Here is a 14,355-nt window from a genome sequence, read left to right as displayed (position 1 = left end):
CATTTAAACCATAAACTTTTCTCTAAAAACTTTATCCATTATCCATTGAACGTCTTCTCTAAGCCACTGGAAACTACCAATTAACAATGTTAGGGTATTTAGATAAAATTTCAAAGGGAGCCACAATTATGAAAAAAATGTCCAAAAACTGAAAAAAAAAAAAAGAATTATAAAAACTCGTGGCATCGAAATCGTAAAACCAATAGTTGGAAGACAAAACTGCAAAACAGATTCATTTTAGTTGCAGTAAAAAGATCGAGGTCCTGTAATTACTGAGACTCACCTAAAGTTCCCGAAAATATGTTTAAGATTGGTTAATGTCCAAAAAACTTTCTGAAAAATTATTTTTAAAGTCTTAACAGCCATTAAATTCATCAGCTTTCAACAATACTCCAAAAGAAAACCACACTATGCACTATGCCTCAACGGTGGAAAAGGTGTTTGTCATCAAAATGTCATCAAGAAGACGTCACAATAAGTCCTATGATTATGAAAGCAACAACAAAATTAGGCAAAAACCAAAAAGAAGCAGAAATGCGAGAAGAAAGTATCGAAGCCATTTAACCCTCAATTTTTTCTCGGAAATATTAATCTATTATCCATTGAACGTCTTGTTTAAGCCAATGTGAACTATCAATTTAGGATAATGAAATGAAATTTCAAAAGGAACCAAAATTACAAAAAAACTTCTGAAATTAATTTGAAATTATGAAAATTATGTGCTGTCGGAGTCATAAAACAAATAGTTAGCATAAAAAACCGCTCGCCACATTAAATATGATTGCAATATAAAGGATGTTGGAATCGCCTCCCTGCCATTACTGAGACTGAAATACTGTTCTTGCAAAAATAATTTAATATCGTTTAATGTTCAAAAAAACTTTCGGAAGTCTTAACAGCCATTAGCTGTCCTCTCAAAGCACTATATAGGTTTACTTGATGCACATTAGGAAGCCGATTGCACTCTTAGTTAGCGAATTTATGCCATATGACTCCCAAAAATTAGTAAAATATCAAAAAGTAATTCAAAACTTCAAAAAAAATTTCGAAAGCTCAGAGTCCTAGACAAAAAAAAACATGAGCAATGAATATTTTGTTCAATGGGTATTATTTGACTGTAAAGGAGAGTTGTCATTAACGGAACCTCGATATATAAAGTGACTAGTCTCTACGTGACTTAAAGAGCAATCATAAATAGGAAAATTTTTCCAGAAAAAAACAGCTCTGAAATTGAATTCGAGTTTTTTATAGTAAACTTCCTCAAGGGACCAGAATTAGCATTTTTATGGATCTATTGATAGCACAAAATTTTTCAATTTTTTTGCTTGAAACGTAATCTCAAAATAATATTTTTATAGAAAAGCCTTAATTTGAACGAAAATTACGCTAAAAGTGAAAAAAATCATGCAAATATCACGTGTTCACATAAAAATGTAAACCTCGATAACTCCTCGGAAAATAAGAAATTCCAAAAAATCTTTTTAATTCCAAATTCTACGCTGGACGAGCTATATAATGATACCACTCACATATCTCTACGATGAATATATCGATCGGCCAAAATTGTCTGAAAAAAACCTCATTTGAGTATATAGTTCCGCCCCCCACAAATGGGGTCGGAACAATAATTTTTCAGTCAGTCTCAAAATAGAACCTGCGATTTGGCCTAACAAGTTTTTGCAATCAATTTTTTCACAGAAATGAAAAGATGAAAAAGCGCCAGAACGTTTAATAAAACCAATAAGATAACATTTTTGAAACTACTGTTTAGTTTCAGAAAACTCGAATCAACCTACTTGAATGCCAGATACATTACCCCTCAGAATTAGACCTTAAATGAGTTTGGCAGACTTTTTCCTATCAGAATTTGGTTACGCAAAATTGAGGATTGCAGGCTACATCCATCGCAGTCTGATATGCGCAAAAGATTTTCCAAATTTTGTGGAATTGCGTTACGTATCAAACTGAATCCATTTACGAAATCCAGTATCAGAAAAGCACAATGGGTGTTATTCAATTCCGCAGTTTGCTAAACAAAAATTCACAATGTCTGTATTAATTTCCAAATTGTGTTTTATTAAATTTTGCAATCTGTACCAAATTTTACAGTTTTGTAACTAATTTTTGTCCTTATTGCGCCTAAGTGTAATTGGGGTACAGGATTTCCAACCTGTGAAATTGAATTGTAATCAGATTTGAAACAAATTATGAATTTTCTTACTTATTCCCAGCTTGATTAACTAATTTCTAAAACTGCAGCAAAAAAACTGCTAACAAACAAGGAAGGTCAATTCTCAATATACTGATTAACTTGAGAAAAAATAGATGAAAAATAGACTGCTTAACTTGAACGAAATTTTTTAATTGCAAAGAGCCTCACTTTTTGCTAGATTTAATAAGATACAACACCAACACAGCAAATGATAGGGAAAAATACGAGTTGTCATTTTATCAATTTTTTCATTTGATTTTCCAATTAAAACAAGGAGGCTTGATAATGTGCCATCGCATATAAGGTTCCGACCCCTCCTCCACAATTTTGGCATAATTATCTACCCGATGAGGAACAGATAGAAAAACCCAAAAATTATTTTTGGGAATCCCAAAAAACCCCAAAAACCCCAAAAAGACCTCAAAAAAAGCCCAAGCATTTTTCAAAAAAAATAGTGTATGAACGAAAAGATAGCCTCCAAAGCAAATAACTCTGTGGAGTAAAAAAAATGATGCACCAGATTATTGAGGTATGCCAATATTAAGAAAGCGAGTGAAGACGAACAGCAAAATCGAACAACAACAAACATTAATTACATCAAAAATTTTGTCCGTTTCAAAAACAAAACTTAATAAGGAAGTCAACATATCGTCAGATAAAACTGAAGCTAAACAAAATAACTTATAAATCACCAGAAAAGATATGGAAGCAGTCCATAAAAACGTTTGGTAACAATTAGAGAAAAAGAACAAAAACAGTGATGTTAAGAAATTCACTTATTTTTTAAACAATTAACTTCAAAGTAATCAAAACCATTAGAAATTGTGTAAAATATCCAATGTTTTTAGATTACCAATGCTTTAAAAAGATGAAAACCATTGCATGACCAATAAAAATTCTTTGGTAAACTATAATCAAACGCTATAGGGGATTTCCCGGCTCCAGTGGCTCGGGAAAATTAGATAATGCCAAAATATTTTTTTAAATAAAATTCAAGTTTTGTCAAAAAAAATTGCAAAAATTCGTGATGTTAAATTATTAAAAACCATTCTATTACCACTAGAAACTATGCAGTAACCTATTATTAAACCCTGAGGGATTTTGCTTGACAGCTAGGGCTGAAAAACTCAAAAAATGACAAACATTTTCAAAAAACTTGAAAAAAATTGTAAAAATTAGTATAAATTTGGGTGTTTCTGTTTCGAGTATCAAAAGTTATAGCTCATAAAATGGACATAAAGAGTAATTATTTCTTGAAAAAGACATCTATCGACTCTGAAATACCTCTATTTTAGACTGGTCCAACAACAAATTGAAAGAAGACGAAAAGACGCGAAAAATTGCAACTTTATGGGCACAAAAACTCCTAAAAATACCTTTTAACCTTGAAATACGGCCTTCCCAGTTGCTCCGCAACTCTAAGCACTTCAAGGACTACTAAACGCGGCTAAGGGTTTTCTAATGAAACTTGATGACCGCTGAGCTTTACCGGTTTATCCCGTTCTGAAAGCTCAAATTCATGAAAAAAGTGTGAAAACATCTTACAAAAATAAAAAACATAGCAGGACAAGTCCTGACGTACAATTCAAAGAATTTTCATTTACTATACCAAAAAACTAGACCTAGAATGGACTACGAGTGAATTGAGAAAACCGTTTCAAAAAAATCAGATCAAAAAAATAAGAAAAAAAACAGAAAATCAATATCAAAATGCCGCATGTGAACAAAAAAACCACTAGCGAGAAATGAAATTTTAATTCAAACAAAAAACTAGGCCTAGAGTGAGCTGTGAATGGATTGGGAAAACCATTTAGAAAAAAATCCGATCCAAAATCGAAAAAAAACAGTAAAAATCAGAGTGAAATTGCCGCATGTGAACAAAAAACCACTACTGAGAAACCGAATTTTTGTTCAAACACCGTTTTCTCACTCTACTTTAAAATTACAGCGAACAAAATCACGCCGCAAAACCACTCGCTTTTTCGCTCAATTTCCTGTTTCGGCGTGACCAAAATCACTACTCCAATTTGACTTCAAAATTCATGAAAATGTGTGAACAGATCTTAAAAAAAAAACATAGCCGGAAGAATTCCGGAAACGACTCGAAGTAGAAATCTGACTAGTCTAACTAATCAGGTGCATCACCAGCATATTATCAATCGACAGACAGTGTAACCAATTCACAAAGAAAAGAATGGAGAACTGGAAACTTGACAAAGGACCAAATCAAAAAATAATATTCTCTAAAAATCCAAACAAAATTCTCTACAAAAAGACATGCAGCTTCCCATCCATAACTGATAGAAATCAATTAGATATATATTTGGCTAGATCAATCGCCCACCTAGTACTTGCAGAGAAACAAACAACAAACTAAAAAAAGACTAAGAAAAACTCTTTAACGAATTAGAGATTTGTATAATTTGATTAAATGAAAACTGCCCTGCTAAGCCTTCAAGTGCAAATTCATAGTATCGACACCTACAAAAATGCTCCTTATTGCGAAGAAGTCAAATTGAGAAAAAGTCCCCAACAAAAAACATCAAATTGGAAGAAATAGGCAATAAACTTAGAAAAAAGACAAAAAGTGGCCAAAATTTGCTCTGACTTACTCGATTTTCTTTAACAAAAACAACTCTAAACTAATATCAATCCAAATGAGAGACATCCAAAAGAACTTCAACAACTGACTTCCACTAGAAAACTCACCAAATGCTATCAAAGGTCGAGGAAGAATAGAAACGACATTTAAAACCAAATAGAACAAATAAAAAACGAGAAAAATTAAGGTGTTTTTTTTAAATTTTATAAGAAAAAATAAAGCCATATAAAGTTATTTGAGCAAATAGAGCAATGAAATGCTCGCGAAAAAATGGGCACGTTATAACAAGCTAAAGAAGTTGTCTACCATTGAAAAAAAAACTAAAAAGCCAAAAATTTAAAAAAAGTGGTTAAAAAATTCCTAATTTTTCTGTCATTTTTCTTCAGAAAAAATTCTTTACAACAACAAAATTGTAATCAGTTTGTATCCCTGATGATCCTTGAGCAACGAGCTTCTATGCAAATTGCACTTGAAGCACTAAAACAAAACAAAAGGCCAAAATACATTAAATTTCGTCGAAAAATCAGCAAAACTGATCAAAAACCTCCAAATTTGCATAAAACTCAAATTAACTACTTGAAACCTTCAATTCCTATCAGAACAAGCCCAAATGCAATACAATATCATGATCAAACCTCATAAACAAGAAAAATTGCAAAAAAGTGCTTTTAAAAGCCGCACGTGAACAAAAAAATTTCGCTCGCTCAGAGAAAATTTTTTCACACATCAATTTCTCGCTCTCTCAAAAACAGCGGTATAAACAAAAAACTACTCTCTTTTCGCTCCGTTCTTCACTTTTGTTCAGCAACCAAATCACTCCAAATTTTTTCACGCGTTTCATTTCCCGCTTCAAAATTCACTCCAATAAAATTGATTAAAAAAAAAGGACTTCTCCAATACTCCTCTTCGAGTCGTAAAAAAAGACAGCGCCCCAATACAATTCAAATTCTTTGAATTGTAAAAAGACAGAGCACCAATACAATCCAATTCTTGGATTGTAAAAAACCAAGAGAATGCCATTAATAGCCTGAGCTATCGCTCTGCGGCTATTAAAAATCTTTTTAATTCCATATTCTACGCTGGACGAGCTTTCTAATGATACCAGTCTCAACTCTCTACGATTAATATATCGATCGGCAAAAATTGTCTGAACAAAAAAGAGCCATTTGAGTATTTAAGACCCCTCAAGAGGGGTCGGAAGAAAAAGACATAACATTTGTTTGCTAACCAGAAAATCTAGACCAAAAATTGACATATCGAGGCCAAAACCAACGTGCCTGGGTGCGTCGCATTGGACTGGATGATTTCTGGACGAAAGTGCCCGCCATTTTCAAGACTGTTTGAATATGAAAAATTTCGGCCAATGACCTGGCTCAACCTGTCTCTGACTGATATTTGGGGCTTGGTTGTCTATTTGTTTCAACCCGAAAGGAATTTTTCTTCATCTACATGTATCTCAACTAGCTAAAATTTGTATGCTCGCTCTAATTTTAAAACATCGCGTATTGGAATTATATATCGTGCATTATACCGCAAAAAATGATATATTTGTTGCTATTAGATTTGACCGAGCGCGTAATAAAAATCTATCGGCATGGTAAGACGTGGGATTTACATTAAATTTGGAAATTTGGGTAATTGAGTAAATTTTGCAAGATTCAAATTTGTTAGATGTTCGACCTGTAATTTCCGAATTGTTGTTCCGACCCTCTTGAGGGGGGGAGTAACTATATACTCAAATGGGTTTTTTTTGTTCAGTCAATTTTGGCCGATCGATATATTCATCGTAGAGAGTTGAGACTGGTATCATTAGAAAGCTTGTCCAGCGTAGAATATGGAATTAAAAAGATTTTTTTTATTTTCTTTTTTGACAGGGAGATACCGAGGTTTAAACTTTCGAGAAAATAGAGTGAATTCCGTTGATTTCATTCACCTTTTTTTCAGAATTTTTCACTAAAATTTCGCCAATTTTGGTAAAATTTAATTGTTGTTGATTTTATGTATAAAGACAAAATATATTTCGGCTATTTTCGTTGATTTTTTTTTTGTCACAAATTCGGGCTAAATATTTCACAAAATTCAGACTTTTTCATCAAAAACAGCACGAAATAAGTTTCTTTAGTCCACTCTGATTAAATTTGCAGGAAGTGCACACCCAAACACCACTAATACAAACTTTGTAGACTGAAAAGGGGGCTTATTCTATTTCAACTTCCGTTGAGAGTGCTCTGTAAATAAAACTTTGCCGTTTTTTGCTAACTTTATTCGTTGATTATCAAAAACGCAGCATTTATTTTTGATTTTTTAACTAACAAAATATTTATATCAATGACATTCCACAAATTAAATATTCCTAATGGACAATCAGCATTGGCAGGACCAGTTCTGTACCAATTTTGGATCGTTAAAATCCAAAAACATTTCGGATTGTCGTCAGTCAGTTTTTTATTTAAAAAAAATTCGATCTTATTTATATTAATTAAATAACAGAACATTTCAAATCAAAGCTCACTAGTGATAGGTCCTATTGACTTCCTAATTAGCTCGAAATCAATTTATCTAGTTGATTGATTGAAAGCTTATGGTCGTTTTGACTTTGAAAATATTTGATTTTTAAAAAAAAAAATGGCTTATTGAATTTTGCCTCCATTTTTCTCTCAATTTGGTCAATTGAGCTTAGTGTCAGCAATCAAAGAGTGCTCCTTCCTTCTGCTGAATTCAAATTTAGTCTTTATTGTGAGTTTACGCCTTAAGTTATGGTGTTTTGGCTTTGATACTACTAGATTTCTCATTTTTTTTTTTATTTTTAGGTATTTGCCCTATAGATTTTTCATGTTTTGTATTTTTTGTCAAATTATCACGTCAATGTCAGTTCATATATCACACTTTTTGCGTTTAAAATAACGCACAATTGATAATACTTAAATCCTTAAAGATATAGATTGTGGTTCTTTACCGCTTCGACAGTACTTTCTCGAAGAATTTAATTGAATTTTTTAATTTTGTCTTCAACTGTCGTTTTTACTTTGTCTTTTAAGTGGTATTTAATTTCCTGTGCAATGACCGGTTTGATTGGTTTTTTTCCTGGAAGAGTAGATGAGCCGATGTTCTGATATTAGAAGATTGATAATGGCTTTCATGACTTTGAAAACAATTGTTTTCCAAAATGAAAAAAAAAACATTTCAACTTCGCAATTTTGTTCCTTTTATTGTCTGTTTGTTACCTGGTCTCGCTAATTAAAGGTTAAAGATGACATTATTTTTGTCGAAGGAAGGTTTCAAAAAAGATTGGTGTCACGAAATCTAATGTTTTTAAGGAATTCGTTATGACTTTACTGGCTTCGACAAGGAATTTTCACAAAAAAAAATAAAATAATTTTCGACTTTTGTTATATTTGACGTAATTTTTGTAGACGTAAGACTTGTTCTGGATAATTGCAGGTCTCGAAAGTTTCCTTTGGAAGAATAAAAGAATCTTTTCAATCTTTTCATTTTGTAATTAATGGCTTTCATATCTTTGGAAATAAATTTTTTTCGATGAAAACAATTATTAAATAATCTTGCTTTTTTTTCTCTTTGGTCTAATTGTAACCTAGTTTCATAAATGAAAAGTCAAAATAAAACACTTCAAGAGAAGGTGTCGAAAGGGATTGGTGTCACCAAATCTAATCTTTTAAGGGAATTAGTTATGACTTTACTAGTTTCCACACGGGTTTTTCACAAAAATATTAAATGAACTTTGGATTTTCGTCATATTTGACGTTCTTTTTGTAGACGTAAGACATATTCTGGATAATTGCAGGTCTTAATTGCTTGCTTTGGAAGAATGGACGAACCTATTCAAATTTTTCATTTTGTAATTAATGGTTTTTATGTCTTTGGAAATAATTTTTTTTCGAAAAAAAACAAGTATTACATAATTTTGCGGTTTTTCTTTTTTTGTCTAATTGTTGCTTTTTTCATTAATGAGCGGCCACATAATACATTTTTGGTGTTCGACGGAAGTGCAATCGAACATATTTTGGGGGCCAAAATATGGCTTTACGGCTTCCAAAGCATTTTCTGACAAGTTTTAATTGATTTTTAGTTTGTTGTCTCTTTGTTGTTCTTTTTGTAACTGCGAAAAAAATGAATACCAAGAGCTCTGAATTCACTTTTAAAGAATACTTGGCAATTTAAACCTATGGGATATTTTAGTTGATTCCTAATGGTTTTCATTCCTTTGAAGTTAATTGTTTTTTTTTTAAAAAATTCAGCAATTTTTCTAACTTAAAATTTTCTGTTCTTTTTTGTCTAATTGATGCCAAGCTTTATTATGAACTGGTGAAAAACCATTTTTTTCTGGTGAATTACAGGAAATTTTATTTATTTTCTGTTTTATCTCACGTTATTTTGACTTTGTTATTAAGTTTTGTTTTTTAAAACGGACATAAATTTTTTGATGTAATTAATGTTTGTTGTTGTTGTTTGATTTTGCCGTTCGTCTTCGCTCGCTTTCGTAATATCGGCATATCTCATCAACCTAATGCATCATTTTTTACTCCATTGAGCTATTTGCTTTGGAGGCTATCTTTTCGTTCATACACCAGTTTTTTTAAAAATTACTTGAATTTTTTGTGTTTTTCCATCTGTTCTTCATTTGGTAGACAATTATGCTAAAGTTGTGGATGAGCGGGGTCGGAACCTTATGTGCGATCGCACATTACCGAGACGCCTTGTTAGTGGTAAAAACTACCTTAGCTTCCAATTCCCTCCCTTTTGGCAATCGGTCTCCCGCAGCCGCCAATTTCTCCAAATCCAGAGGAATCCTGTGGAACACGTGTCCCACACACTCCTTGTACGGCTCATCAGACTCCGAAGCGCCCTTAGTTTGCATGTCTTTGATCGTTTGTCTTTCAAAATCAACAGGTTCAATTGATAATTGACATTTATGTCTATGATATGAATATAGAGCTTTAACGCACATTAACGCAGGTCATATAACCACAAAATAATTTGAAATTCATCAACATCAATCAATTTGCTCTTGATTTCAAAATGCCATCTTGAAAAATAAAATCCTTTCAGAACAAGATAAGACAGAAATCTCAATCGGTTTCTAAATTTACTAAAGGAACTTACAGATTTCTGTTTTGCAAATTATTCGTTTGGAGAAACAAACTTAAGAGCCATCAACCGTTTTTCAAAAGACTAGAAACATAAAAACTTTTTTTTAAAGAAAGGGCTTAAAAGTTTTGACTATACTGACGAATTTGACACCAATATACAAGAGTGTAGTTGGAAAACTTTTAATAATGCTGATGCACGATTTTCTAGTCTATTGTGACGTCGTTTTGTGGCTCAATCGTTTCACAGAATGTGACGATCGTTTGATGCAGTATATTACTTTTTGAAAACCATAATTGCTGAAATCAGCGACAAAGCAAACAATGAAGCCAAAATATGAATAAATCAAAGCTGAATTCGTTAAATCCATGATGCGAATTTCAGTGATAGTAGCAATGCGTAAATTGGCCACTAATCCCCTGATATCGACGGACTACATTAGAGTCGGCGACGAGATCAAAGGATTAGAGTCAATTACATTTGTCTCTAGTTTTTGCGCAATTTGAGTGCAAAAACTATCAACGTATATACCAGCGTTTGAGCGTGTCAGACTTTTTCGCACTCGCTTACTTTCTTGAGTTTAATAAATGTGCGCGAAAACAGAGATATTGCTGTGTATAAATAGTCAGAACCATGAGGTTTAAGTCTTGTAATGGAGTGCAAAGAAAACATTTTCAACTCTTTTTACGGAAAGGAGGTGCAACCAACGAAATTCCAACAAACAGTATCCAAATCAGAGTTCTCTTCTGACAAATTAGAAAACCTAAAAATTTTCCGAGAAATTATACAGATTTTTAACGTTATTGCTTGACATTTCATACTTCAACTACAATAATTTGATAACCTGCAGTTGTCATTTTCTAGGGAAGCTAGCACACAAACTTCAATTAATTTTTCAAATAAATAGGAAAAAGTTGCGCAGAAATCATTTATTGTTTACTCAAATATTAAGAACCCGAGAGTTTCGATTATATTGATGACCTTGTCACAACAAAAAAGCCATCAGAGTTATGCTATGAACCAGTGTCAGTGCTGGACTGAAGCATGCTCTAAAATGTAGACTAGAAAGTCAATTTATAGACATCATTGTGGCCTAATCAAGCTCAAAAACTGAATTCAATTTGATAATTGAGAGAGTTGCAGCAACTTTGGTAAAAAAAAAAGTTCGCAACCAATGTGTTTTTGATGGACAGTAATCATGTTGGTGGTCACTTCGGACAATTAGAACAAAAGAACACTTAAATTTGATTTGGGAGCAGAAGAACAGTCTCTGACACACTTCATACCTTTGTAGGGATCTATACTGTTTTGTGCCATCCACCCCCACCAGTTTTTTATGCCCCCCAGTTACCAAATTATATGTTGTCATATAGCACTTGGATATGTACAAAATAGCACGTGCGCCTGGGGGCATAAAAGATATAAGCCCACTAAGCTGGGGGGGGGCAGAATAGATCCCTCTGCACTTCGGAATGTTCTCTCTCGTATTTGCAAACAAAAGGTAATTTTTCCGCAGATCAAATCGGCTCCATTGTGTACCGAAGCAAATCATTCTTTTCACTTGTGAGGAAAAAAACTGAAACAAAACTATCAATTTTGTTATTGAATTTTTTCCAAGTTCAAAGCAACAACAGGGAACAATAGAATGAGCTGCAATATTTTCTTTGTATCATGATTTTTCAACGCCAATTCTCCGACAAAAATAATCTGTTTCTCCACTCCTCGTGGTTTCTATGAACACTTTACCAGTTAAGAGAGATGGTTAACAGTTCCTGTAAACATTGCACCAAGCTATAATACTTAGCTTAACTAAAACATTTCCTTTTCCTGATTTTGTCAACAACTGATCAAATTTTCTCACCTGCAAGGCCAGAGGGTTTAGAGTATAAACTTTAAGAGAGAATGTAAATTCAGTATATTCGTGATTTATCACTGTTTAAACGCTGTGATTTTGTGGATCTTTCCCGTTAAAGCCCCCCCCCCCCCCCCCCCCAGCTTAGTAGTCAGACTCCCCCCCCCCCCCCAATCATGTTATTATACCATAATGGGGGGGCTATAATTTTATCGGGGGTGCTTTAATGGGAAAGACCCGAATTTGCTTTTCACTTTGTTTAGAAAAACCATATGAACTAATCAACAACAAAAGAAAATTTCAGCAAGATGCTTGTTAATTGTTTGGTTACTGAGATCGAGGCCGTTGTAGAGGAGCTTCAAACTTACGTGCTTTATAAAGAACCCCAGTTCAACTAACGGGGTAATGCACTGTCTTTTCTCCCGAGGAGACTCTATTTTCCCTAGTGATGAGCGGATTCAAATTTCCCAAAAATCTAGCAAGAATCTTGCAAGATATCAATCCAGGCAAAAAATCAAATCAGGATACTAAATTTTTTAAAAACACCTTTGAAGCATGATATTGTTTATTAAACAAGTTACAAAACCGAAACCACGAGAAAAAATTTTATAACGTTTATAAAAACTTGCAAAATTCTTGCAAGCTTTTTTGGGTTTTTCCCATCATACCCCCCCCCCCCCCCAGCTTAGTGGTCAAATAACCTATAACCATAATTATACAATGATGGGGGCTATAATTTCATGCGGGGGCTATAATGGGAAAGACCCGCTTTTTTATTCATCGATCACTAGGTTCTTACAATTTTATCAAAAAATGAACTCTTGTTAAAGAAGAAATTTTGAGGTGAATAAAATTAGATGTATTTTTGTTGGTGTTCCAAGCATTGTGGGCTTATATTATCAGAGAACCCCAAAAGACCGTTTCATAGTTCTCCTTAATGATATCCTATCAGGGCTCACGTTCGCTGTAACTAAGTGGCACAGAACGCGAACTGGAGGACCACACGTGGAAAAGATCTCGCACACTTCATTATGAGAATTACAGAATTTAGAAAATGATCAATTTTAATCTGTTCAATTACAAGTTAATTGGTGTCACACTCAGCAATGTAAAGGTAAACTTGATGGTACCGTGTGCAGCTAAAGTGCCGTGTAGATTAAGATTAACTGCACAAATTTTGCCAATACTACATTCCGGATCTATTCTGCCCCCCCCCCCCCCAAGCTTAGTGGGCTTATATTTTTTACGCGCCCAGGCGCACGTGCTATTTTTTAAATAGTAAAGTGGGGTCTTTCCCATTATAGCCCCCCATGAAAATATAGCCCCCCCCCCATTATGGTATATTTACCATGATTGGGGGGTATAGGTTATCTGACAACTAAGCTGGGGGGGAGGGGGGCTATAATGGGAAAGATGCGTAAAGTGATATATAACAACATATAATTTGTAACTGGGGGCGTAAAAAACACTGGGGGACCGAAACAGATTATATCCTTTCCTGCCCATATACTTTCCTGCCCATCGTTCGAATAAATAACATGCAGAAAATGGCACGGGTCCTAAAAATTATATGCCCAGTAAGCCGGGGGGAGGGATAGATCCAACTTTTTTGTTCCTGGCAGATACACATATTAGTTATATTCACGGACTCATAGATTCCAATGGTACAATGCAAGGGGGCATAAGACCCCACCAACTCTTAAATCTCAGTGGGTGCCTTTCATTTGGTTTGGGAAGTGCTTGGTGCCTTCTAGAATTGAACCCTGTAACGAACCGTCTGACAGGTGGAGAGCTGATGGGCGACTGTTTGATGTTTATCTTTATGCCGTAAACTGCCATCTCAACTGAACTCGTTTAGGAAATTTATTGTTTAAAAAGTGAGCTTTGTTTCTCAAAAACGACCTTTAGTCCTTTCAAGCAGCTGCTCCGTTTGGAAAAAGTAAATATTCTGCAGTTAAAAACTTTTGCCGATTTGATCTATCAATATAGTAACTTTAATATGTAATTAAGTCTTACTAAAAATAAACAAAAACTACTACTGGGAATGCGCAAACTAAAACCAATAAGATTAACGCCACGTGCAAATTAAATGGCAACTCTGTCCAGAAATTATAATAATGGTCGCGAAAAGTAATAGATGTATACAGTGAAGACTGGAGGAGTTGGGGGAGGGGGAGGGTGGGTCCAACATTACGCTTTCATGAGATTCATTTTTCTATCTAACGGGTCTATTCGGTTCCAGAGTACAGATTGCCCCCAATTTATTTTGGAGATTAATCTTTCAAAGGACTTTGCGAGACTTTGTACAATCCTATTACAGATATCCCGTCACGGAATTATAGTAGCTCGGGCTAGGGGGTATAAGCTGACACACCAATCCAAAGACAGGCGAATTGGCTTACAGATTTTAACTGATTCGACTCAACTATTTTTGGTCGTAATAATTTGTTGGGTTATGATAGTTTGACGTGTAAGAGAGCCGACGTTAAAAAGAGCCGGTTAAAAACCAGCCGATAAATTATTGCAAAAATACTCGCACCTAAGTTTCAGAGTAATTGAGTACTGAATCAGGGAGTTTTCAAA

The 14,355-nt window shown here is 34.0% G+C and overlaps 1 protein-coding gene across 1 annotated transcript in view; it reads right to left on the bottom strand.

Moving 5' to 3' along the window:
• Positions 1 to 13,834, bottom strand: part of LOC142341365 (uncharacterized) — an 82,359-nt gene extending 68,525 nt beyond the window's left edge. The window contains exons 1-2 of the mRNA XM_075392292.1: positions 13,547 to 13,834; positions 9,550 to 9,706 (exon numbers count right to left, since the gene is read on the bottom strand). Of these exons, the coding sequence (XP_075248407.1) occupies positions 9,550 to 9,706; positions 13,547 to 13,611 (222 nt within the window). The 5' untranslated portion in view covers positions 13,612 to 13,834. The remainder of the gene's footprint in view (positions 1 to 9,549; positions 9,707 to 13,546) is intronic.
• Positions 13,835 to 14,355: the final 521 nt, after the last annotated feature.

The sequence above is a fragment of the Convolutriloba macropyga genome, chromosome 6 (assembly GCF_964194025.1).
Source record: "Convolutriloba macropyga chromosome 6, txConMacr16.3, whole genome shotgun sequence".
Taxonomy (NCBI): Eukaryota; Metazoa; Xenacoelomorpha; order Acoela; family Convolutidae; genus Convolutriloba; species Convolutriloba macropyga.
The sequence above is the reverse complement of the archived record's forward strand: the minus strand, read 5'-3'. Positions and strand labels throughout refer to the sequence as shown.